Source organism: Passer montanus, unplaced genomic scaffold (assembly GCF_014805655.1).
Source record: "Passer montanus isolate IOZ18808 unplaced genomic scaffold, ASM1480565v1 scaffold20, whole genome shotgun sequence".
Lineage (NCBI taxonomy): Eukaryota > Metazoa > Chordata > Aves > Passeriformes > Passeridae > Passer > Passer montanus.
In genome coordinates, this window is record NW_024366592.1 from 7,539,140 (window position 1) to 7,565,956 (window position 26,817).

Below are 26,817 nucleotides of genomic sequence, written 5' to 3' on the forward strand. Positions count from 1 at the left end.
ATTTCCAGGAAGCACTGGTGCACTGTGGTTAATTCTCTGCCTCTGCATGCTGTGAAATGTGTCAGGGTGTGGGGCAGCCTGATGCTGCTTGCTTCACATGGTGGACTCTTGTTAGCTGGGCCAGGAGACAGCAGTGTCTGTCCTTCAGGACATTTGAACAGAGGCTATGTGCAGCCTCTGCTCCCAAAAGTGTTGTGGCTGCTGGAGCCCAGAAATTTACAGAAACTACCCTGTTTGTGAGGAGAGAGCAGAGCACAAATGTGTCAGGTTTGACTCCTGCAGCAGGGAGTCTGTTTTGTGAAGAGCTCACTCATGACATGGGATTTGGCAGGATTAGTGGTAGTTAAGGGAGGTGATAGCATCTCATCAGTCCTTGGAATAGCTGCATTGGTTTTGTAGAAAAAGATTTTTCCTTTCAACAAACCGAAGTGGTGTTTTGTTACCCTGCCCTTTAAGTAATGCCACCATTGTGGGAATTAATACTTTTAACATTATCTTTTTTTTTTTTTTTTCCCTACTGCAGCACAAAATCTTGTGCTTTTTTAGATGCATGTGTTGCTGCTGCTGTCTCTCTTCTGGAAATAGCATCTCATATGTAGCACCCTGTCTGTCTCCTGGGGACTCCATCCTGTGGGAGGTGCCAGTGAGTTGTGCCTGGCCCAGTACTCTGGGTGTCTAAAGCACTCAGTCACAGTGCCCATGAGATGGACAGACAGACACTGGATTAATAGTACCCTTCCCAATTAAGTCTGCAGCACGTTCAATATTCATATAAGCTCTAACCACAATGGTTCATCTCTCTGGATATTTTTTTCCTAATGGCTTTACTGGAGATGGAACATTACTTCATGTCAGCAAAAGATGTCCTTTCTATAATTGCTCATTTGCATGTGCTGGTTGTTAGGAACACAGCCCTGCCACTAACACCCCACAGTGGTCCCAGCCAGATGCCAGACCCTCTCCTTTTTCCCATGGATGGTCTCTGCTGCAGCTGGTTCTCCAGTGAGAGCAATATTATTGGAAAGTCCCCACAAGTCCCTGCAATCTGGGGAGCTGCACACAGGTTCAGAGGAATGTTGAGATTTTGGCCAAGAGTCTCAAGCTTTGACTCTGGTCCTAGGTAAAAATGGCAGTCTAAAAGCAACCTAAATTTTTAGGATGCTATTCTGAGCGTGAATCCACTTCTTTCTAAGGGGATCTCTTGAGCAGAGAGAGCATGACTGTGGAGCCTGGATGAAGGGTTTACAGCTGGGAGAGAGGAACAGCTGCTCCTTGGGAGCTGATCCATTTTTTCTGGTGGTGCAAATATTGCTGAATTGCTGTAGGTAGCTCCCTTTCACTTCTGAATAGAGAAAAAAGTAACTGAGGCTTCAAAGGAGCTCAGGAATAGCAAAGTAGAAAAAAGGAACTACCCTTGAAATATGGCACAAATCAGATGCAGGTTTCAAAATAAAGCTCTCCTCTCTTTTTCATCCAATTTTCATAAAGAAGCAGGCATTTAAACATAATAACTTTTTTGGCTATCATTTTTGGGGGCACAGTGAACTGCAGAAATGCCTGCATGGTTTGACATTTCTCTCCTGAGGACAATATTGCTCATAACTGAGTGGGCTTCCAAGCGACATCGTTTGGATTTTTGTGCCAAAGTAAAGCATTGAGCAATTCCAGATTTGCACCTATTGCAGGGGATTGAACACTTCAACCTGTGTGCTTCCTCACTCCTTGTGATGGAGGAATTGACTTTATGTGGCTGGGCATGGAGAAGACCAGCAGGAAAAGATGGGAATTTTCACTACTTCAGCTTATTCAGGGAATAAAAAATCTCTATCTCCCTAGAAAAGGAAAGCTCAGCTTTCTGTCTCCATTTTACCAAACCCCTCTATAACAGAGTTCTGGTTTATGAAGCTACTAATTTAGACTTTGAAAACCTAGAGAAAAAATAAGAGTGGCATTAAGAGAAAATAATAGAGTTTAACCGACAGTAGGGCAGCTCTCCTTGGAAACCAGAGAGGTTTGTGATCTAATATGCAGTGTAATTCTGCACTGGTTGGAGCTTCATAGCTCCTGGGCAAGGCTGAACATGATTACTGTGCTGAAGCAACACCAGAGAAATTGTCAGCACTCATTCAGGAAAAATCTACATGGGAACATAAGACAAAGGCAATTGTGATTTTTGAGGAGGTTGCTGTGTTATATTCACAAATCAAATGTTTGGGTTTTTCACATCTTTGCCTGTAAGAGAGATTTATTCCTGTACAAATAATTTGGTTCTGGAGAAAGTAGAATGGTGTGAGGAAAGCTAATAGCACAACTGCATCCTTAAAAAAAAAACAAACCAAAACAAAAATAGAAAGGAAACAATGCAGTTTTGTGGCCTCTGTTATAGCTCTGTGTTTTAGAAAACAAACAAACAAAAACAACCAAAAAAGCCTTCCCAAAATACATTTAAAATCTGAGATGCAGCCAAATTATAGTGTCATTTATCAGAATCTATTTTTTGAGCCCACATTTACAAATGAATGCTTTTCTTTTTAAAGTTCCTCTTTCATAAAAGGATTTTCCTTACCTCAAGTTTTATTTCAAGCCCACTCTATTCTTCTGTATTTTTTTTGTTAAATATCATTAAATGAATGATGTGCAGAGAATTTTTATTGTTCTTTTCCATACCCAGTAATACATTTTTAATTTTCTAATTCTAAGATTCTCAAAACTTCTCAGCTTTCAAAAATTGTTTTACAATGGTGAAACAGTGACTAATTCGGGGAAAAATCTCCTGATTTGGAATTTCATTTCAAAATTTCAGCTGCTGTTGTGCAGTATAGTAGTACTCAACACTGAGAGTTGTGTGAGTCTGCAGTAAGCAGTTTGAGTAGCACACTATGGTGCAGAAGAGAGCCAGGGGATATTCTAGATAAATTTCTTTGAAATGCACAATAGCTGATGCAGAAGTGATGCTGGTATTACCCTGCCAGGGAAAGCTGCATGATGGCACAAGCACTGGCAATGGGAATACTCTCCTGAGTGAATGCTTTCTGCCTATGGATCTAGGTGAATATTTGTTCCTAACTTACAATAAATGGCCTGTATTGTCCTTCATGTTCAAGCTCTCAGCTCCCAAAAACTGTTATTTCAGGCACAGCTCTTTAACCCAGTACCTGCCCTCACTGGGCTATGGAAATGCATAAGCCAAATTCTGTGGTTTAAGAGACCATTCTAGAGTTTAGTGCCATCTGTGCCTTTTTCCTAACATCCATGTAGCATATTTCTGTACAGCAAAAGCCAAGTCTGCCAGAGGTTTTCCAGTTTGCCCCTTGTTTGACTCGAGGTTTTAAGGAATCTGCTGGGGCTGGTGTTACTTTCACAGCTTGGGGGGCAGATTCCCTGGTTGTGTCTGAATTAGTACACTCAGAAGAGGCAGGGCTCCAGTGCTATCCCATAATTAATGCTGATTAATTTTCAGCATGCTGCCTGGCGTGTTTCTGGCCCACACCAAGGAGCACTTTCCCTGGCAGTGCCCAGGCACAGCTGAAGGGAGAGCATGTGCCAGGGACTGCTGCCAAGAGGCAGTTACTCTGTTTTGGAAGAGACTTTAGCTGTGAGACAGACAATGCTGCTTGCCCTGAGGAAGAGAAAAGAGGTTGTGGTCCCTTTTATTTACTAGTATAGAAATGACCTCTGAGTGCCTTAAAAGTAAAACTTAATAGGTGTTAGCAAATGGCCTGCTGAAATCTATCACTGTGTTAATTGGCTGACCCTAACCCCATTAAATCTTGTGATTTGTCCTTGGTAAAGAAGCCATTAAAGATAACTCAGGAGGTGTCCATCTACAGGATTTGTTTTAGTAGCCTGTTTACTAGGGAAGGAGGGAGAGACTGTGGGAAAATTTCATAAGCAAAAAGACTCACGTAATCTGTCCCGGTGCAACTGTTAAGCATTTGGCTTTTTTGTGGCAGGTGTTGTTTGTTTCACAGCTGTCCGTCATGCTGCAGCCTCTCCCAGGTACAAAGTTGGTATAATGCTCCTTGCATTCACAGTGGGACTAAATCAGAAGGACGTGAGAGGGGAGAGAAAATTAGCTGTGCACAAATTGTGGATTTCAGCATAATTTCTGAAACTAGGGCTTGAACACAGTGTCTTAGTTAACCACCTGGTGAGCTCAGACACAAATATAAAGCTTATATTTGTACACACCAGCCTGTGTTTCAGCCATGTGCACTTCACTGAGACATGACCATGAACTGCAAAAGAACCTGGAATGATCAAATCCCTTTTTGGCTCCTCAGGATGTCCAAGCAAACCAGGCCTTTTGAAGCCTTGCTTTTTTGATGGTGCGAGTTTTTCACACAGAAATTGGAGCCAGTTCCCAACACCATGAGTAATATGTAGTCTTTGTAAAGTGCTGTTCATTGATTGTTTTCAAAGACTCAGATTGCTTCTTTCCTAAATAAACTAAATTTAGACATGTTTATGTGGTACCAGTATAAGAACCCTGCTGGTTCTACAAGTCCCCTGTGTCAGACAGAAAAAATTTAACTGTGAGAAGATTTATTTCAGTTGCCCCTATTTTGGGGAGGCAAATCAAAGCCAAAATAGTCCCAGAAAAACCAAAAACACTATTGCCATTCCAATTTTCAGAGAGGAGCTAAAAGGACTCCCTACTGGTCAACAGCAGGGCTTATGGTAAAGGTGGGAATAGCATGTGATTTCCTTGGGAGCTGTTTCCATTACCCCCATGGCTTCTTTTAGGAGAGAGAACATTATTTCTTCTTGGGTAGTTACACTGACCTTTCCTGGGCCGTCGTAGATGCAGATGCTGGACTGTGCAGGGCAGCTGCCATGAGCTGCCTGACAAGGGTCTATGGGCAGGCAGATCTGACCATCCCCTGTGTAACCCTCTCCACAGGTGCATTTGTGCTGGTTTGGCCCGAGGTAAACGCAGTCGGCATGAGGATCACAGACCTTCTTGGAGCACGGGTTGATAGCTTGTGAAAAAAGGAGTGAAGTAAATGAATCATTGCCCACAGTTCTAAAATTGAAGAGAAGGATTTACCAGAGCACCTCAGTGACAAACAAAGCCTGGGCAGACTAAACTTTTCATAACAGCCAAGTCTGAAGTACTGTGGCCGCGTGGAGATGGAAGGGAGGAATGTGTTTATGCTAACATAGCAACCAAGCGTTTGCTTTTGAGCAGAAATGATCTCTTAACTTGGCAAATCGAGTTATAAACAGATTAAAGCATGTAACGTGCTCATTAAAATATCACAACTATTTCCTTGTTCTATGGTGGATTTTAACTAGAGAAGGTCAGGTGGGAGGTATGAGGTCCATGCAAGCTTCAAGCACATGTTAGATCAGTTGGAAAATATTTCTCAATACAATAGGCCTTCACTGTTTTCTTTCCGGTAGTTAAACAATATAATGTCATCGGTTCAGCTGTATGGAAAGCTGTCCAGCAAGTGCTTTGGTCTTCCACACTCTTCTGCTTTCAGGATAGCTTCAGAAGTTCACTAGTTATTTCCATGAACCATTTTTTTGAGGCAATAACATTACTTGTTCTTTTTCAAGACCAAGCAGTGCTTGGAGAGCATCTTCTCATGCCTTTGTGTCCACGTTAGGTTATGGTTAAGCAAATGTTGTATCTAGAAGATGGCATGCCCTGGAGACACCTAAAAAGTGGTGCTTCTCACTGTTTTCTCCTCTTTTCTCCCTTGATTTCCCCTCAGCTAAGACTGATCTGAGCCAACCTCTTCTAAATTGTGCTTTCAGCACCAGATGAAACAGTATTCTTTGTTGCAATTAGTCTAGAAAGAAGGACTGGTACCATAAGACATAAAGTGAGTAGGGAAAAGAAAATCTGGACTCTTACACAATTAATTTGGGCATGGAAGTTGAATCTATGAAGACACCTCTCAGTGTCTTTATGATGATGGTACTGGCAGTGTTGAACTTGAATGGCAAGTTGAGTCTATAAAGACACATCTAAGGTAGAGTTTACTTGTAGCTGAGATGCTATCAGCTTTGTTTCATGATAAACAGGAAAGCTAAAATGGACTTTACTTGCCTGTAGAGTTTGTGCTTGCTGACGGAACCGAGCTGTCACATGATGGATGCTGAATAAATATAAGCCCTTGGTTGCTGTTGTTATGGAAGCAAGCTTTGAGGCTGAACTGTGCCAAGCAGAGGAATATGACAGCAGTGGATTTGTAACCACTGATGACCCAGTACCCACCTAATGTGTTTCAAGGGGGTTGACTAGCTTTAGTCTGATTGCATGGACTGTAACTTGTTAGCAATTGGATGGATGGGCTTCTGAAGCACATTTTAGGATTTTGTTTCTTCCTGAAAGAATCTAGTTTGTGCTTTGGGATACGATCCAAAAGAAAAATGAAATGGTGAGACGTGGCTCAAAAGCACGTTCCATATCTGAGCAATAACACTGAGGGTGGTGTATTTAAGGAACTGGGGCAGACGTGGAAATTACTCACGTTCACATCGCGTGCTGTCCCCGTGGAAGCCGGGCAGACACGTGCATTGCAGCTCTCCTCCATCCTCCCCTGAGGCAGCACACCTGGAGTGTGCGGGGCACCGCAGCACCTGGCACTCGGCTATGGCTGGGGGACAGAGGGGGACAGGTTAAGCTGTGCCTGCACGCTCTCAGGCTTTGAGGTGCTGTGGAAACCCAGGGCACCGGGAATATTTCTCTCTCTGGGATGTCCTGACCCCCAGTGGAGTGTCACTGTGATATTTTATGAAAATCCCTTTGCCAGGATTTTTTCTCCTGAGAAGCCTTAGAGGGAAAGAAAAACAATAATTATCTGCTGCTGTGGAATGCAACAGGTGCATCTTTCATTGATCCATGTGGATTGTTTTTACTTAATGACCAATTGCAGTCCAGCTGTGTCAGGACTCTGGTCTGTCACAGGTTTTTGTTATTCATTCCATTCCTTTCTAGCTTTCTGATGCATCCTTTCTCTCTATTCTTTTTAGTATAGTTTTAGTATAGCATTTTAATATAATCTAATATCAAAATATAATAAATCAGCCTTCTGAAACATGGAGTCAAGATTCTCATCTCTTCCCTCATCCAGGGGACCCTCAAACACAGTCACAGGGGGGAGCACTGACTTTGACTTTCATCCATGGAGAAAGTTTCCTAGACTTCAAGATAGACTAGAATCCGCAAAAGTGTGAAATAGATTAGAGAGAGTAGTGTAGGTGTATCACTTGGTGAGAAATTTAGGTTTTGGGATTTTTAGTAGGTTGTGCATGGAAGCAAGATGGAGGGCACAGGGCGTTGTCCTGGGTTTTTTCTTCATGCTTCTTCTTCCTTCTTCTTCTTAGGTTTGGGTGGCATTTTGTAATTGGGCAGAAAAGTCTGCGCTGTGGGCTTTTTGGGATCAGTTATTGGGTTAAAAGGGAAAATAATCTAGGTGTCAGTTCTTGAATAGTTTAGTCTTAAAAGACCTTGTAACAAGAGACAGTTAGCCATTTTGTGCCTTGCTGCCAAACTCACAGTAGTGAGACTGTTTTACTGATGAGAAATAATAAACAGCTGAGTCCAAACATGAACTACTGTCTCAAGTGCCTTCAACCCAGACCCAGAGAAATGATAAGGTTCAGCCTAGGTTTGCTTGCTCTTGCATGACTAACCTGAGATCAGTTCATCCTCACCAATTCCACCTGTATCACAGCTGTTGAATGCATTTCCTGTGGAAAATGCCACTTACGCTGGTCACAGCGGAGCCCTTTGTATCCAGACAGGCACGTGCAGCTCCCATCCCCTGCAATGCCACTGTTGCACACTCCATGGACGCAGTCACAAACTGCAGGGAGAAATGGATTTTCTTTGCTGAACAAGGATGGTGCTTGGAAAGCCAACATAACTCATAGCAAGGTGTGTCCTAGCCAGCAGCTTTGGCCAAACCAAGCTCCAGTGTGAGGGCCTGAATTTGTAGGTGAGGTGATCAGCACTTGCAGTTGCATGTCAGGAAATAACACATGAAGTTTTGAAGGCTGTTAAGAGCCCCAAGTCTGAAAATCTGCAGAACACACACTGTAAACACCAAACTGACTTGTTGCTAATGTCATAAAACTTGCAAAATTTGACAAACAGTCTGAAGCCAAAATTGGATGTAATGTGCAACACAGACCTCTTTAGTAACAGTTAACCTATTGCTTGGTTTTGCTTCAACTCTGTATCTCTCATGAACCTCAAGAAGAGATGAGATTTAAGACCTTTTTTTCTCCTCCCGAAACAGAATATATTTAGTTAAAAGCATAATTAATCACTGTAGAGGTCTCAGACTTCTCTCTTCCTATAGTCTCTCATTTCTGGTTATATTCTGGTTATAAACCCAGTGACAATATGCACAGAAGATGATGCATTCACAGTCCAGACAGCTAAGAGACTCTTTAAAAATAGTTTTTGAAGCCTTAAGTATTCTGAAAAAGCTTTAAAGTTATAACTGTTTGAATTATGGCAATGATGCTTTTGAAAAAGGACATTTAGAGTTGCACTTGGAAAAGTCCAAAAGAGGTGCAGAATTGTACTGCTGACTTCATGTTTAAGCTGCAGTGATGTAGCATATCCCCTTCCCCCTAAAAACATAGCTTGTGTTCATGCAAATGACCTGCACTAATTAATTAACAACTTCCTACCTATGTTAATAGTCATAATATAAAAATCAGGAATGTCTAAGGTATTACTGAAAAGCAGCCACAAATAGACATTGTTTATGTCTTATTTATTTTAGAACACTTGGAGGAGCTCAAATGTCTGACAGCTGAAGTGTAAAATATTGTTTAAATTAATATGTAATTGAATCCTCCAGTAACTTCTTGGAAAATAATTACATTTATGATTTCAAATGCATTCAATTATCCTACTTTCCTGAAAATGCTGGCTCAGTTACATTTCTGTGTATCAACACTGGCATCCAGTGGACAGCTGGTAGAAAAAGGGCCTTTGAGCCAGCAGTGGTGTAGGATTAGTGTAGAAAGGCTGACACAGATTATTTAAATTGAGACCATTTGAAACGCCTCAAAAGTAACATTATATAGATCTTGAATGAAGAAAAGGAGTTTTACTTTGAGATAAGCAACTATTACCACTTAAGAATAAGACTATTTACATTTTTTTTCAGGCAGTTTTGTGGTTTTTCAGTGTAATTTTCAGCAAGGGTCAGAAAGGTAAAATAGTAGAGACCATTAAGAAGGAGGAAAAGTGGAAAATGTTATACGTATTTATACACTTGTGATACATAAACGATTTAGAAAGTGTACATGGCTGTGCTTGCTCCTTCAGACTTCCACATCTGATAGATGTATTAATCAGTGAATTAATCAACCATCCAAACCCCAAAACTAAAGTAAACACATCTTATCACACTTTCAACAGAACTGTGTATCTTCCTGGTACAAAATAGAGCAAAGAGCTCTCTTTCCTTTCCCCACTGTGTTCTCTGAGGCAGACAGCAGCTCTTACTGGGAACTCTTTGGGCCCTCTACCCATTTCACTGTGATTTCTTAGAGTCTGAATACAGATTTCACTCCCTTCTTTTCCCTAATCAAATAAAACAAGTTCAAATTTACCTGATGTGCAGTCAGGACCGAATAAATTGTCTTCAGCACATTTTTCACAGGCTGTCCCACCAAATCCTTCCTGTGAATTACACAATGGAAATCAAAACTTAAGTTTCTCATCTATCTCTATACAGACAAATACATGCTTAGCAGGCTGAAAAAAGCAGCTTTTGCTGCCAAAAGAAAATAACATGACAGTTTCAATCAATAGCTACCACAATCTAGAAAACACTGTCTTTTGAACAATCTCGGCCCCACATATATTTAAAAAATAATTTGTAGATCTTCAAATCAGATGTTCTAAATATCTAAGTTACAACAATAAAGTACAATAATCAAGCCTAATGTCCAAATCAGGCTTACAGTTGTTGGGTTGTATTTTCTGGCTGCTTCTACCTCTGTCTCTTTTTCCTATCTCCCCAGAAGAGTATTTTTGATGTAAAGTGAGGATGAACCAGTAGAGAAGGATGTAAAAAAAGATTAATTTGAATTTGTTATTAAAAGTTTATTCACCTGAGGTTAAGCACTATACCTTGCACTCTCAGCAAAGGAGCAATGTATGGAGAGTATAGCCCCATGCATAAGTTCTTTCTATTTAGGGAAAAACGTCACAAGTTTAAAATTTAAAAAACAGAGGAACAGCACAATTTAAAAACCAGAGGAACTCAAAAAACCTGTCTCAAGAAGGCAAGGTGAAAGAATTTCTTAATAATTCCACCCAAATACGCTTAAGTCTGGAGAAATAATAGTGTGAAAATTAACGCAGTCCAAGCAAAAAATGAACTCCAAGCTGATCATCATTGCTGTTTCTGGAATATTTCCTTTAATCTATTTCTAGAGTAGAACATACATTACTCCTCAGGACAGCTTACCTGCTATTGTTGCATTTATTTTCCATTTAAAGAGAGGACGTACCTGACAAGCGCACGTTCCGTTCCCAGCTATGCCCTGTGAGCAGCGTCCTCTCCCGCTGCATGGCGATGCAGCTCCTCCTGGGCAGGCTGGAAATGACAATGTTTGAGCATTAGCCACCTTGCTCTGAGCCTTGTGCTCCCCTTGCACACAGGTGGCCACCTTGGCAGCTGCAGGGTTTTGGGCCAAGCAGGGGCTCTGGGGGACAGCTGCTGTTGTGCAGCTGCCTGAATCTCTTTGCTAGAATCTTAGCATCAGCACACACCACCACCCTCTCTTTTCTGGGAACTTAGACTAGTGACTGTAGTCAAAGGATTGAAGAAAAAATATTTCTCTTATTCTAAAGTACCATATGGTTTTGTTCCTGCTGATCCACCTCTGTCTGCAACACCCTAAGCTGTTGGCTTTTCTGGCATAAGTGGAGCTTGTCTGAGCACTCCTGTGTGTTGATGTAACTCTGATGGATTGATAATTTGCTCTCAGTCAGGATTTTATTTGATGCTAAGTTAGGGTTTAATAAGCTTTTTTTTCCCCCCACCAAAAATTGCATTTTCTTTACGTGAGAAATTTTTCTTTTTCCCTGCTACCTTCATAAGACTGTCATAATTTATTCAAATGATCTTGGAAATTGAAATATCTCACAAGCAAATCCTGTCCAAGGGGATATGGTCACTAATCAAACATGTGTGCCAAAGATGTGTTATTCTCTTCAGTGCCTCTGGTGCTAAAACCATGGTTACAGGCAGCAGTATAGGAGGTGAGACAGTCTGAAAAAAACCCCAGCCAGCAGGATGAGATAAGAAAAAAATTACCATATTTATAATAAAAATAGACTAATTGTTTTGTCTGAAAGGTTTCAAGATTCAAATCTTTACTGAAAAGCTGTCTACAGGAAGTGTATATTACAGTGGTTTTTAGTCAGATCATTCTGTCAGGTTTTCTCTCCTATAGGGATACCTTTATTTTCCACAACTGTCCTGCCCCTCCTTGGAAATGATGTATTAACTCTCTTCCATAAGCCTTTCCTTCCTGTAATTAGAATTCCCATTAAGTACCATAATTTTGATGCAGGTGGTATCTAAATGTATCAAACTCCTGCTGGCATCACAGGTACTCTGCTGCACCTTACTAGTGGATTTATTACCTGTAAAGAGTCTCAGAGTTTGTTCTGTGTGGGTGGGGATGGGCAGCACTGGATTTATGCTCCCCCTGCCTAAGTTAATCCTGATTTAAAGTATTTAGGAAATGTGGAAGTTTTAGTAAGAATTAATTTGATTTGGACAGAGTGATGAGCAAATAAATGGATGTGCATATGTGTACACTTAATTCCACTGAAAGCTCTGGATTTATACCAGTTGTTAATATTTCTTAATTTATTCCTTAATGTAGTCTGAGATCTACTGCATCTGCCTAAGCTTCTTTTGAAAAAACAATAAATTTAAAGATTAAAATTTAAGTGCTTTTTATCTCTTACATGCTGAAATAATAAGATGTTTTAAGAATTTAGGTTACTAAATAACTACATATGAGGGAAAGTAATAAATACATATCCTTTAATCTTTAAAGTGGCTTTTAGTGAATCTTGTTTTCTGCCTACCGTATGACAACTAAATCTTAAAGATTCATGACAACTGTTTAATAGTTGCACAGAATAGAAAAAAATATATTTGCATTGATGCCTTTGTTGAATGTGCAAGTACAAAGAAAACTCAGAGTTCATGGTATAATTCCTATAAAAAGTTACTTTGAAATTGTTGGCAAAGCAGGTTTTATTTTTGCCCTCGGCATTCATTACACTCCTTGTCTTCACTGCATCTTGTCTCTTGTTTTGATACCAGCACCAAGGGACAGTTTTATCAGCAGTGGGGTAAATTACCAGATTGTTGAACAAGTTTGGCCAGGCAGATAAAAGGCTTCCTGCAACCAGCAGGGCCACGGGAGGCAGTGCTGGGACACGGGAGCAGCGCTGGCACAGTCCCCTGCTGCCACCCTGGGGAGAGGCCAGACCTCTGCTTTTATTGAGGATGCTTTTTGAAATGCAGTAAGGAAGAGAAGCTCTTGCTTATCTCTTAACAGCAGTCAGAGTGTGAAGGCCAAATCTTTGAATCTAAGCCAAAAGAACCTAAATCTATCAGCATTTTTTCCCTTTCATGGACTTTAATTCAGCACTTTCCAAGTGTTATCAAATAGAGCCTCTTAAAATACTTCTCTTTACCCGATTCCCTGTGAGGCTGAAGCAGTGAAGTACTTGAAAATAAGTATTTGGAACCATATAATTTGATAGCATTAAATTTAGTATCTTTACTCTTGGCCTTTATTTTTTTCTTTGAACATTTCCCCCCCCTTTATTCTTACAGTCCTTTCTATCTAGTTGGCCATGCCATACACCTTTCAGCTGGTATCTAGGCTTTTCTTAGGAGCTTTTCTGGAAATATTTGCCCAGAATGGGAACTTGTGCTGGGGTAGGGAGCAGCTCCTGCTGCACCTGAGCCCCACCAGCTGTAGTACCTGCGGCTGGATGATACTGGCAGTGTTGAAAGGCTGTGCTCTTTCCCCCTGGATCTTTTCTGATCCTGTGCTTTTCTCTTTTTGACTTTATGACTTTTTGCAGAGGGGATGGTGCGCAGTTGAATGGCTTGGTCTGCTTCGTGGGGAGGGAAGGTGACAAAAGATCTTTCATTCACACTGTGTGTTTCAGCATGTGCTATCATTTAAGGAAGTCAGAGTGCTATTTAAGACCTAATTTTGTCCTTGCCATCAGATGATAAACGTAAAGCAAACCCCTAGTCAGGGATTTTTGCCCAGCCTCAGGAAGGACTGCTTTTCCTCCAAATACTACAACTTGTGCTGTATTCTATTACAGAGGTTGTGATAATGTAGCGATAACTATTTTTTTTCCCTCCAAATGAATGCAGAAACAATGCTGAGACCTTGATTCTTTGCTTTTTGGGGTCAGGAAGTTTGTCCAAAGGAAGAGAGGGTTTCCTTGCCTTGGCAGCCTCCTTCACACAGTGGTGCAGGCAGGGCTCTGGCTCTGGGGCAGGGGGCTCTGCCCCTCTCCAGAAATACTGCTGCCCCTCATGTGGCTGCCCAGAGCACCCTGATAAAGGCAGGATGAGCTCTTGGGCTGCACTTGGAGTTGGGGAGGTGAAACCACCCCACAAGTGACTCTCTTCAGAAGACATGGCCACTCACTGTGCACTCAGCTCTTTGCCTGGCTTTTCTCTTGAAGCAGCTGTGAGCTGCAGTTTGACTGCTTTCCTCTAGTAGATAAATCACTGGTGTGACTTATCCATTCATCTACTGTTTGCCTTTAGTAGATAAATCATTGGTGTTTAAATAACAGCTTGGGCTAAAATTATATATTTTTTTAAATCTGTTTTGTGGACAAAGGACTTCACAGACATTGAAACAGACCTTGAAGCCATCAGCTAAAGGAGGAAACACTCTGGCTGGGCAGGGAAACTTCCTCTGTGGGTCTGGATGCCCATCTTGGTAGCCTGAGGTTTGATGCATTTGTGGAGATGCTGAAAAGCTTTTCCTGAGAAAAGGGGCAGCAGGAGGGCAGGCACTCCTGATTCTCTTGATTCAGTAATGGCCTTCAGCATTCACAGGCAGTTAAAGAAATAGTTTTAAGTGTAGTTAAAAGAAAAGATCCTCCCTGCACCAGAAAATCAAGAATTAAAGATATTTGGAAATATTTCAGATGCAGATGAAGGTGGTTTTGGCATAAAATGAAACATTCAATTTGTGGTTTGAAAATCTTAATTTTTAAAATCCATTTTGGTGATCCTCCTGAATGAAATAATTTTGCAGGCATTGACTTCAATGATTTGTTTTGAAAATCTCAAAATCTAGGAGGTTTTCTGAGGCTCTTTACATTTTTCTATGAATTTTTCTTTGTAAATGAAAATTTGAATATCTATTTTTCATTCAAATCCCCTAAATTTTAGCTGAAAACTGCTATTTATTTCTACTTTTATAACAAGCTCTGAATAACAAACTTCTTAGAGCAATTGTTTCTGAAAAGAAGAAATGTTGCTGCTTTATTTCTGTTCAAATTCTGTATGAAAATAAAACCCCAAAACAACTCACCCATGCAGTCTGGGCCCCAGTGTCCCTGGCAGCACTCAGGTTGTTCAAATTCCTTCACACAACGGTGCCGACAGCCCGGAAAAGAAAGTGTGAGTGTTTTAATTTCCAGGTAATACCTGTGGGAAAAAGTTAGAGCTTCTTTAAAGTACTTAAAAGCCTCCTGTGGGGGAAAATGAAATTCTTAAATTCTTCTCCTTTCAGTGGCAGAAAAGAGAACTTTAAGTTTGGTTATATACATTTTTTTTCTTCTTCCTTAAAACATGCATTGAATGTCAAGGTCTGAAAAGATCCTTGGAGCTGTTTTTTTTGAACAGTGTATTTATCTTCCCACACAGGCCTAAATACAGCACATTTCTCTAATTTTTGATTTGAAACAGTATTTTAAAAATTGCTTAATATCAAGGTTCTTTAAATTCTAAGTAAGTTCAAAATAGTTACATTTTTCTAAAGTACTTATATTTTCTCTAAAATACTGCATTTTCCCCCCAGTCAGAATGGCAAGATGTCAAATAGGTTTTGAACTATCTCTTCCTGCCCTTCACCCCCACAACTCCCTGATCTAGAAGTGTGAAAAATACTTTATGTGATATAAAGATTACCACCTAAATACAATATATAAATTTATAATATATTTTTGTATCATTCATATCTAGTATGCAGAATAAATATAAAAGAGACTATGATTTTATTCAAGAGAAAATCTGTTAGACCATCAATAGCAATGTTTATTTTCCTCTTACATCACTTGCTGTTTAACTTCAAGCATGAAATACCCTTAATGCAGCTTGAGTTCTAGAGTTGGTGAAACCAATGGTAAATGTTTGTAAGAAAATTGCACAGACTAGAGAATTTTTGAAGTGTATTAATATTTTATAATTAATATTATAAACAATAGTAATATTAATATTAGAAAATGAATGTTAAATACAACATTAATATTATTAATAATATTAATATTAAGATTAGAAAAATAATATTAATTAATATTACTTAATATTAGAAAACAATATTAATGAGAAAAGCTCTGACAGAGGAGATACCTGCAGTCTGGTGTCCCAGTCCCATTGGTAATTTTGGTGTAACCAGCAGGGCACTGGGTGTCAAGGTTTAAAGAGCAAGGTACACATTTGGTTTTTATTCTAATGAGCAGCTTTTGATCACATTGCTTCTTCACCTGCAACAGGAGCAGAATAATTAACAAGAAGGAAAGACACTACCCCAAGTGACATTGCTGAAAAATGACAAGTTTAACTCAGCTTTGTGCTCACTCACAGCTTTTTCTGTTCAGCAGGAGCTCCTTGTTTTGGAGTAAACTAGGAAATAGACCACATATTAGTGCTGTGCAGGGCTTTGTCTGCACAAAATATGTGCAACCACTGCAGGATAGACCCTTCTAAGTGTAATATTTTTCCTAACAGCGCTTTATCAACAAATGCTAAGTTTGTCAGACTTAAAAGCCAAGTTACAGAGACAGCATCAGCCTAGAGAGCGTTAGTTCCAAAGCTGCTGACAAGTGCCTTCCCCACTCAAAGGCAAAATTAAACAAGGTGTGGAGGAGGCACAATTAAATCAGAACCTCCATACTGATCTAAAGGGCTATGGCTGGTGTTTTCAGACTGGTGTCAAAGAATGACATCTTGCTTTGCATTCAAATCTGGTGGAGATTTTGGGCCTGACCCCACCACAGCACCCAGAGAAGAGCAGCCTCATTCTGTTTGTTTGTTTTTAACCTGTTTTTATGTGTCTATTTTAAAGCAATAAGTCCTTGCTGAACTGCATCTAATGTTGGCTTTATCTTCCTTCTTATTGGTGTTTGTAGAAGCAAGTTCCTCATTCACGAATGGTGAGAAATTACCCAATTCGGAGTATGGTTTTTAAAAACCAGCTACATAACCCTGTGCAGTCCAGAGGGTCCTGGACCTTCTGGGCACTCATGGGATGCTGCAGCCTCTGCAGAACCTCACAGCTGGTCTGGGTGGGGACCCTGGCACTGTGGGCAGGATTTCTACATGTCCCATGGTGGTCCTGGATGAAGCCCTCACTCAGCAGTTTCTCAGATTTACAGCTGGACATTTCAGCAGCAAAGGGTGTGAGGATGGATCACAGACACTGATAAGGAGATTTAGCTTCATAACCTCTGAGCCACTCTATGTGATTGCCACCATCCACATGCAAGCACATTTCAACATCTATTCAGTTGTCAAATTTTAGTTTTCATAAGTGCACTGTTGAAATCTGGTCTGGGTAACATTGAAATATTTGGGTAGTGAAACCCTTTTGTTGTGTAGATGCTTTTCAGGTGTCTTTGAAGTAAAAATGTGACCTTTTTCCCAGATATGAGCATAATGTGAATACAGCTTGAAAAGAAATTTGCTTTTCATCAAAAAATCACTCCACAAAATTTCGTTTTTGGAACAATAAATTTCATTGAGTGTTTTGAAAAGGAAAAATTTAAATAAAAATAACTTATGCCCTTTCTCTACCACCATCTCTAAAACACTATTTGTTTTGGAATGCTAACAGTATTTCTATTTTCTCGCTATTTTTCATTTTTCCGTTTTGTTTTTAGAGAAAATGGAACAAGGCTGACTTTTTAGTGACTCTTCTTTTAGTATTTTTTTTAAGAAAAACATATTTCTCAGTACTTTTTGTACATTTCAATGTATGTTTCCATTTAAAAACTGCAACCAACCCACAACAATAGCAACAAAACACCTGAGTGTTTTCCCCCTTCCAATTCCTCTCTGTCTTTTTGTTTCCTCTTCTAAATCTGTTGTGCCTCTCTACAAGGGTGGTGAAAACAGATGTTGTGAAATTCCACAGATTCACAGTATTTGTACATGACAAATGCAACACTTCCCCAAAGGTCTACAAACCCCTTAATTATGTTTATAACTTTGTGTTATTACTTTACATAGCTGAATTCCTTTGATTTTTTTATCCCTTACCTGTCTAAAATAGCTTTTCCTCCTCATAGTTAGTAGGAACAGATGATTTTCGCTATAGAAAAATTTCTGCTTTCATCTTCTGACTTACCAAAAATCCCAATCAATTTCTTTTGATAAATGCATAATTTACAGTCTTTTACCACATATGCCAGTTTAGAGACTTTTTCAGCGTACTCATGCTATCTAGCTTGAGCCAAATTCTCATACAGAATAAACAGATGCATTTCTGTTATTTCAGAGGACTGAATTACAGAGCTTTCAGGTTACAATTCATTGTCATATGTACCAGTGACTGTCAAAGTGAGTTTTTCTGCCATAAGATACAGTATCTGATAACTTCTCTCTATAACACAGAGTAATACAGACAAAAAAATCCATTATGTAAAAAGCTGCTTCTTACCTCATCTTGGAGTCGTGATGTCAAACATAGTTTCATTGCAACCAAAAAAGCAAAAAAGAATAAAAATCCTGGACTTTTTTCCATTGTGAATTGGACTTTTTTCTTTCAGAGCTGTCCAAGCATGAAAATTCAAATTCTGACATGAAATTATTATTAGAGGTGCTGTTTTTTCTGCATTCTCAGGCAAATACTTTTAACAGGACTGTTGTCTTCCCCAAGGTAAATGAGTGAAGGATAAGGCATGCAGAGCTTGCCTAGGCAGGAGAGATTCCAAAATGCAGGGTATTTGCTGAAAGCTGTCACTGGAGAGCTGAATAAAGCCTCTCTCCCTGAATGACAGGATATCCTGACAGGGCTCCCATCATTTATTCCTCTCTCTGGAGCTGCTGATAGTACAAAACCAAGGACACTGAACTGTTATGACAGAAGATGATTCTAGGTGAGCATGGATAGAGGGCTGGAATAGCTATTGGGCTTCTTATTATTATAGTTATTTAACTAATCTAAGGGAGAGCAAGGGATCTCTGGAAGTTGGTTTATCAGCCCTGATAACATAAGGATAGCTCACCCCAATGGGGTTCTGGGAGAAATACTATGGATTTTATCTCAGGAGGCCAAAAGAACTTCTTCCAGATTTGCTTATCTAGATAAAAAGGGGCATATTTTTCTCCCTTTTTTCTATTTTTGTTAAATCATTTTGACTGATTTTCTGGAGCTAAGCAGAGGAAAATTGACTCAGCTGTATTACTTGAGTGTTGTTGGGAGAGATGAATATTCAGATTTGCCAAAAGTATTTTGATTTTGCCATTTTTATTTGCCAAAAGCAAGACTTTTTCTTTCTTCTCAGAGTTTTTCAGCCATTTCTGGTGCTGCTCTTTGCCACTGCTCTGGTCAGCCCTGTGCAGGTTTTCTCATGTCTCAAATACCCAATAATGTGACTCCCTCCAGTTTTTCATCTTTGCCTGGTCCCCCAACCTTAGAATTTTTTTTCTGTCATTAGAAGGTGCTCCTTATACAAAGCTGTGTTTCATAACACCCTATCTTTAAATCTGTGTGGTTTTCCTAAAGAACTGAGTGGTCATAAACATGCGACATAATGTACGAATCCATCTACTTTTGTTCCATGCTCTAAAAGAACTCTGCAAAATCACTGGGATGGCAGGGCAAGGTGTTTCCTGTACACTCATCAAATCCTGTTCCTTTCTCTATATGATGAGGAAAGTAAATCATTCCTTGTTTATGCAGACATGATAGCAGCCAGGGTTGTGATGGACATGATGACAGCAGGTACATTCCTTAGAAGGGCTGTTTCTTCTTTCTGAGGTCAAGGGATATTTGCAATGTACAATGTAAAAATTTGCAAATTTGCAATTGTACAATGTGCAATCTGGCCTGGAGGAAGGGATGGCTCAGGTTTTACTCCAAAAGCAGAATCCTGGAGGATCTCCTCTTCAGGGTGGTGATAGCCTACAGCCGCACCCCATTCTGTGTGTGAGTTTTGGGAGTGCAATTCACCCTCCCAAATCTGCAGAGTGGCTGTCTGGGCAGGATCAGTGCCACCTGGGCAAAGCACATCTGCCTGGTCCCTGTGTGGGTGCTGGCAGGAGCTGGCAGCTCCTTCAGCAGCTTGGGGTCGGCTGGGTCTCTCGCCTGTCACCGCTTCGGGCAGTGTGGTGGTGAAAGGAGCTGTAAATCAAGTACGTCCCTTTCCTGCCCTGTGGGCTGAGATAAAAAGTAACAACATCAGCGCTCTTGTTATCTGCTCTTGCCTCTTGTATAGGCATTTGTGTGAAGTAAACTATTTTTTTCCTTTCCTTCCTTTCCCTTCTCATCAGGCCACGGCCTCTTCACTAACTGCTACGGTGACTGCTTTCCTTGTTCCAGAGCGACCAGCCACCCTTTCCTCCTGTTGCTGATGGGCATTTTTCTTCTTCATGGAGGTTACAGACTCTGCCAGGCTCTGAACAACCCTACAACCCTGCCTGGCTGGCTCCTGCCCCACTTTGGGCAGAAATTCAGACAAAAAGGCCTGACCTGGCACCCAGGGTGTGTCCCTGGGGGTGGGAAGGTGTCACCTCCGTGCTTGAAGCAGCCTGTGCAGGGTGGCAGGGTGTCTCCTGAAAGCTGGGATCAGTTTGGCATGGGGAGCCCAGCCAAGCCTCCCTCCTCAGATTGCCCTGTGTCTCAGCTTCTAGTCACCCTTGTGCCTCTGAAAATTTTTAGGCTGCAAGCAGCCTGGTGAAAAAGAGTATTAAGAGTCACTGTGTGTACTTTAATACTGCAAATACCACGTGCTGGGGCATTCCCTTCTGCATGTCACAGTTTTGCTCTGCTTTGCTATTGCATTCCTGGACTGGGTGCTCCTACTTTAGGTAATTATGAACTAGTTGTCCTTTTGCTTTCTTCATCCACCTGCTGCCTCTCCCCATGTTACTGCTTCTATTTCTGTGCTGTAAATATCAACCAACCAGAGAAAATAATGATGGCTCATTTATTAGATGTTTTTGAAAATAATGTTTGTGCTTATTTCAGCATCACCATGAGGTAGTTGCTCTTTCTCGGAGCCAGGTTCCTGAGGTCAGTCCAAAAATAAATCAAAATCAGCAGAGATACAGACATGATGGTTGCAGCGCTTGCTTTGTTCTACACAGTTTTGATGGCTACTCAACTTCCTGCATTTAAAAAGTTTTTGATTGAATATCGACCACATAGCCTGCATTGTATTTTGTTCTCCTTAACTTTCTGAATGTGAAGCTCACTCAACCAGAGGTGACTGAACTTCACATGATAAGGTCTCAGAGACTCATACAAAGCCAAGCTATCTCACAGTCATACTGCCAAAGCACCATTTCAGAGGAAGAAATAAGAAAGAGACAAGACTACATTGAAAGAAAGCCTGAACATTTGTGAACTCCACATGATAAAAGCTGATATTGCTTTCCTGGTACGTTCTACCCCACCTGCAGCTCAGCTCTTCTCCCAGGGCTGTAGTCTATTTAGTGAGATCTTAGAGTGCCAAGGGTGAGGGCAGTATTGAGCTAAATTTTATATTCTTACTTGGTAATTTGGAAGTAAGCAGAAGAAAATCAATGAATTATTGTTTTTTACTGTATGTGGCTTCTGTTTTAGAGCCAGTCACAGCAGGAAAACTGTCACAGGGGTGTTTGAATACAGTTGGAGGCTCCACATGTCTGAGGGAAGTCACTTTGCTCTTTGTTTGGAAACTGGCTAAAGCACCTTGCAGAGGGATAGGGAAATATAAAATGTGTTCATAAGAAGAAAGCTTCCTAGGGGGAGGGAGGCTTTGGATCTGCTGGGAGAAACGTCTGAATGCTAATTGTAGGTGGGAGGAAGGGGGGTACAAACCATTGAGTTGCCTAGGAAGAGGCCTGGGGAAAGGAGAGGGGGGAATATTTGGGAAATACTGCCTTTGATTAACACAGACTTAATTGGAACATAACAAAGAGATATAAACAAAAAGGGTTTGGCAAGTTAAATCTTTCCAGTGCCATACATCTGAGGAAGGCAACGGTGGCCTATGGAGAGCCTGAATGGGCAATGTGGAAAATGCCAGGGGTGTGTAATTTTATCTGCGGGGTTATGACAGCCATCATTTTGAAACACGGTGACTATCAGAACTAATTAATTCTCCAGGCCCAGAGGATGCACTGGGCTGGAGCTGCAGCTGGTATGCTGAGGAATGCCGCGCACCCGGCCGCGCCAGCGCCTTTATCCATGCTAATGAGGGAGAAGGCACCGACAGCTGATCTAAGCCCCAATGTGCTCACCATGCATACAGCTGATGGCAATGCAGACTGCCAGACAAGGGGTGGTCTTAGCCATAGATTAGATCCTCATAGTGGCCTCTTCAGCTTTCTTTCTTTCCCTTCTGGGTTTTTTTTTTTGGGTTTTTTTTGTGTTCTCAAAAGAGCCTTTCAGCTGGTGAAATTGTAAACAAAAGGCATTCTAGCTGAAGCCGTGGCGAGAGGGCTTTGCTAGGGAGCCATGAGGAGAGCGGTGTGTGTGGTGCTAACTTGGACTTTGATATTTACCACAAATTATCAGGGCTGGCTTGGGCTGGGGAGCTGTAATGCTGAGCTTAGAACCAGTATCGTAGTCCAAAATTGAGCTATCACAAAATCAGAGGCTGCTCACAGGCACCTCTGCTACCCTTTCATGTTATTTGTAATTGCATACTGCGTAAAAAAGTGGAAGTCATTCTTGAGGAATGGCTAAAGTCCCAGGTTGTGTAGGTTCTGTAAGATACAGGAGTTATTGGTAAGTCCCCAGTTTCTTGGAAGTGTTCTCCACGTACAGCTGTGAGACAGATGTACAAGGGGATGAATCTACTGGGTTCCTGGGCAGCAGTGCCATGGGGCAGGGGAAAGGACTTAGTAACCTAGATCTGGAAGTGCAGGTGGCTTACAGGTATATTAAAATGATCTTTGTGTCCCTGTCTCTGCTTTCCATCTACTGCCTTGTCATTCTTGATAGACCATGCACAGACTCTGATCCCATGTTGCTGCCAGCCAGTGGTGTGATCAATGGAGGAGGTACAAAAATCTCAATTTTCTTTGAACACTGTGGCTTTTCCTGGTGGTATTACACACTTCAGAATAATTAAATTTCATGTTTAATGGAGTTTAAATAGAACATGTATTCCTTGCAGAGATTTGAAATAAAATTAATTGCAATTCTGAACTGCTGGGTAAATACACTAAATTTGTAGTTTGAGTTAACTAACATCTGGCTGTGTAATGCCAGCATGTAAGGAGCTTCAGCTTTAAGATGTGATCAAAGAATATTGGAATCTAGGAACCAATAATGGGCTTTCAAAGCTGGCTTAAATGGATCTTTATGGCATTTCTCTAGCAAACATATTTTGCAGTTTATAAACATGCAGGAAGGATGGTGGATTTTTTTGGTATGTCTTCGCCTACAGTTCTGCTAAGGTTGCAGTATGTCAAGGAAACATATGAGGAAAACCCTGAGATTCCAGGATTTGGGATGGGTAGAGGGATGTACAGCATGGATTTCTGGTGCTGTAAATTTTACATTGATTTTTCTAACCCTGTGGTAGAGAAGCAAGATGGAGAGTGGCACATACATTTCAGATTTTAGCAGGTAGATGTGGTAGGACTGGGGATGTTTGGGAAATCCAGGTACCACAAGTTAAGGGATTTTGTGGAGCTGAGGAAGGAGCAGAGGCTGTGTTTTTCCTGCAATGTAACTGCAATGTAATAAATGTTTACTGCAATGTACTAAATGTTTACTGCAATGTAAACCTGACGACTTCCTTCCTCACACTAGATAATGTAGAGAGCTTGCTTTAATTTTAGCCTATGTAGAACTTGTCTGCTTTCATATTTTTGTAATATTTTTGTTTTGTCTAGTCAGACTTAAAGCTAAATTAATATAGTTAATAATTCACTACAAATGGAACTGAATTGCAGATACTGATAGGGAGCAATCAACCCTTGTTCAGCTTTTTATTTTTCTTCTTCTCTCCTTTTTAAATGCAGCCTTTATAGCATTATCCAAATTTGCTTGTTTGTGGCTATAGCGGATTGATTTCAGCCAGTTATCTTGTCTAGGAAAAGCCATCCTCAAATCTGATTGAGAAAGCAAATTGTGCAGAAAACAATGTGACATGATTCCCACAAATAGAACAGTAACACAATGTTATTTTTCGTTGTCTTCCTCCTCATCATGTGTAAACTTGTCATGGCTTACATCAAGTTACAGGGCTGTGTGATGTGCTGTGCTGGTTGGGTAACTCAGAGTGGGAATGCAGAATGGGAATCCCTAAGCCCAGGCTGGCCACAGGGACACCTGGCATTGCTGGGCAGAGCCAAGTGTGGTGTTCCTGGCGTGGGGAAGGGGGCTGCAGGCCAGCAGAGACTGTGAGCTTCTGCCACAGCAGACAGAGCTGGACTGGGGAGAAGGAAGACCAGGCTCTGGTTTTGGCTCTGTTATTAAAAGATGTGGACAAGCCACTCTCCCTTCTGCCTTGGCCCTGCCTTCTCTCCTTATGCCTCTCGATGGTTTGTCTGTGTCAGCGCCTCCAGAGGCGACCCCCGAGGCGAGGATGCTCCTGGCGAGCAAATCTCCACCAGCATCCTCCGTCCCGCTCCAGATCAGTGCGCAGGACCATGGAATGCTCCGGGACGGAGGGGACCCCGAGCGTGACCCCGTGCGGGACCCTCGGCGGGGCCACCGGAGGGCAGCAGAGCCCAAGGCACGGCTCCGAGCGCCGGGAAGCGGCTCCAAGAGCCCGCGGAGCCGGAATGCCCTCGCAAGACTGCGCTGGTTTCCCAAAATTGGTCTGAGAGCACGTGGGGATAGAGAAATATAGAAAAGAAATAGGGATTAAAATGTGTGATGGTGGTTTCCCAAAATTGGTCTGAGAGCACGTGGGGATAGAGAAATATAGAAAAGAAATAGGGATTAAAATGTGTGATGGTGGTTTCCCAAAATTGGTCTGAGAGCACGTGGGGATAGAGAAATATAGAAAAGAAATAGGGATTAAAATGTATGATGCATATAGAAAAGCATATAGAAAGCATATATAAAAGCATATAGAAAACAAATCAGTGAAAGGAAAATATAAAAAGATGTATATAAAATATATATATTATTATAAAAATACATAAAACATAAGAGACAAATACATAAAATACATTAAATAAATATTTAAAGGTATAAAATTAGCATAAATATCTAACACATCTATAAAATAAATAGAAATGATATATAATAAAGATATAGAAATGCAATTATGTCAATATCAAAATTATGCATGTTTTCATGTTATATATATATATATAACATGAAAACATGCATCATAAAAACATGCATCATATTTCCAAATATATATATATATATATACACACATACATATATATTTGGAAATAGTCATCTGTTGCAAAGAGTACAAAGTACGTGAGGTAGAAGAGAGAGGATACAGTCAGATACCTGCACAAACATATGCTGCATCTCAGAAAATGAGCAGCCAGGGAACTGTTCACATTCCCCTCACTCACACAAAGTTATATATATACTATGAGTAAGAAATTTGAATGATTTCAAATACACAGGAGCATCTGCTGAAGAGTCATCCAAAAGATTCTGCTCTGTTGAAGACTAAACTTTGTTACAAAGTTAACTTGGGTTTGGTGTGGGGTTTTGTTTGTTTGTTTGTTTTATGGTGATGAATTAAACATACAAGGATTCTTTCCAGTTGTACAAAAGCTATGCTAAAAGGGCTAAACTTTGTGGTAAACACACTGGAAAGTCTAAATAAACAGAAAAATGTAGAGGCAATGTTACTGGCAATGAGATTAGGCTGAGAACATGCAGAAAACCTCTTCAAAGGCTCACCTATTGTAGCAAGGCTCTTTACAGGAGGCACTTTGAAAGGACTGTGCAAAGTCCTCACCTACAAACAGATAAGTTTTGGATATGTCTAATGTAAAACAAAAGAGCTACAATTTAAAAAGCTTTGATGAAGAAATCAAGTATTTAAGCTGAGAACTAGAGTCCAGAATTAAATGTCCTCCCCAAGGCTGTTATTCACTTTAGCAGTTAGACAATATCATGAAGTAGTCCTCTGAAGAGAAGAAAAAAGTAGAAAAGGAAAACGTTATGTAGGGGTTCTAAAATAGAAACTTTCTACTCTGTTTTTGAGTTCTTGTCTTATTTTCAAATTTAAAAAATATTTTTTTTTTTATTTCTTTGGCTTTTATTTCTGTGGTTGTTTTTTGGTTGGTTGGGGTTTTTAAAAAATTTTTTGGAAATGTTATCAACTAAAATATTTTTTAAAAAAAGAAAAAACAAACCCACCTGTAAATAAAGTTTAAATGCAGTTATTTCAAATCCACACAGATTATTAGCTACAGAAACAAGAGTGATGATAGGAAGCTCTAAGGAGGGGTAATTTAAATCTTTGGGCCCAGTACCAACACTGGTATTTTCAAATGCATCTCTTCCTGGAACTGCCAAATACTCTTCCAAGACTCTCATCCAGCAGTATCTCTCTCTTTCTGTGATTGCAGAGTGTATTTTAATATCATTTAACATGAACAATGTTAAAGCAGTGTAAAAGCATATAATTTCACATTCACAACTTTTTATTAGCATCCTCCCTTTGCCCATCATCATCAATAACACTGAACCAACCAGAACCCCAAAGCCCCTGTAAGTGTCCAAACATGACAAATGCTAACTGGCTGCCCACAGGTTTTTAGGGATAAGGAATGGCACTGTAGGACAGTGAAATTTAAACCTCGAAGTTATCATTTGTTTGGTTTGTTTGTTTTTGTTTTTTTTTTTTTAAATTTTGACCCACAGCTGTAAATAAAAATGTCAGGAATCATTTGGGAAAATTACTTTATTGATCTCTTGGGGGGAAGCAACATGTACTTCCTAGAAGAAAACCAAACAAATCATTAAAAATATGGCCTGAATATTTTAATGACAGAGATTCTCTTCATTTTTCTTCTGACTCTAATTTCCATGAAAAATATAGAAAGATCTGGAAGAATCTGGAGAATGAAAATGGCAGAAAATAGAACATTAGGAAGTGATAAATGTCTGTGTGGAGTAGGTAGAAAATTAAAAAGGGATAAAATGAATAGAGGTATTATGTGTGTAGAAATCATAAATAGGTTATTCTTGTTTTTTCTTATTCTACAGTAAGATTTTCTTTGAAAGAATTGCCTTTAAAAAACAACAACAGAAGAAAAGCTGTTTTTTTGTAAATAAGAGGTGAAAGAGCTTTCAGCCATTTCTGCTAATGCAACTTCTCTCTTCCTTATTGTGTAATTGTAGGTAACTTCATTTTTTAGAAGTTTGTGGTTGAAAATTGTTTCACAGACTTTC

The 26,817-nt window shown here is 40.3% G+C and overlaps 1 protein-coding gene across 1 annotated transcript in view; it reads right to left on the reverse strand.

Moving 5' to 3' along the window:
* Positions 1–18,199, reverse strand: part of STAB2 (stabilin 2) — a 79,807-nt gene extending 61,608 nt beyond the window's left edge. The window contains exons 1-9 of the mRNA XM_039708353.1: positions 17,938–18,199; positions 15,630–15,763; positions 14,590–14,705; positions 10,498–10,583; positions 9,592–9,661; positions 7,728–7,823; positions 6,486–6,611; positions 4,786–4,982; positions 3,906–4,039 (exon numbers count right to left, since the gene is read on the reverse strand). Coding sequence (XP_039564287.1) covers positions 3,906–4,039; positions 4,786–4,982; positions 6,486–6,611; positions 7,728–7,823; positions 9,592–9,661; positions 10,498–10,583; positions 14,590–14,705; positions 15,630–15,763; positions 17,938–18,021 — 1,043 coding nt within the window. The 5' untranslated portion in view covers positions 18,022–18,199. The remainder of the gene's footprint in view (positions 1–3,905; positions 4,040–4,785; positions 4,983–6,485; positions 6,612–7,727; positions 7,824–9,591; positions 9,662–10,497; positions 10,584–14,589; positions 14,706–15,629; positions 15,764–17,937) is intronic.
* Between the last annotated feature and the right edge of the window lie 8,618 nt (positions 18,200–26,817).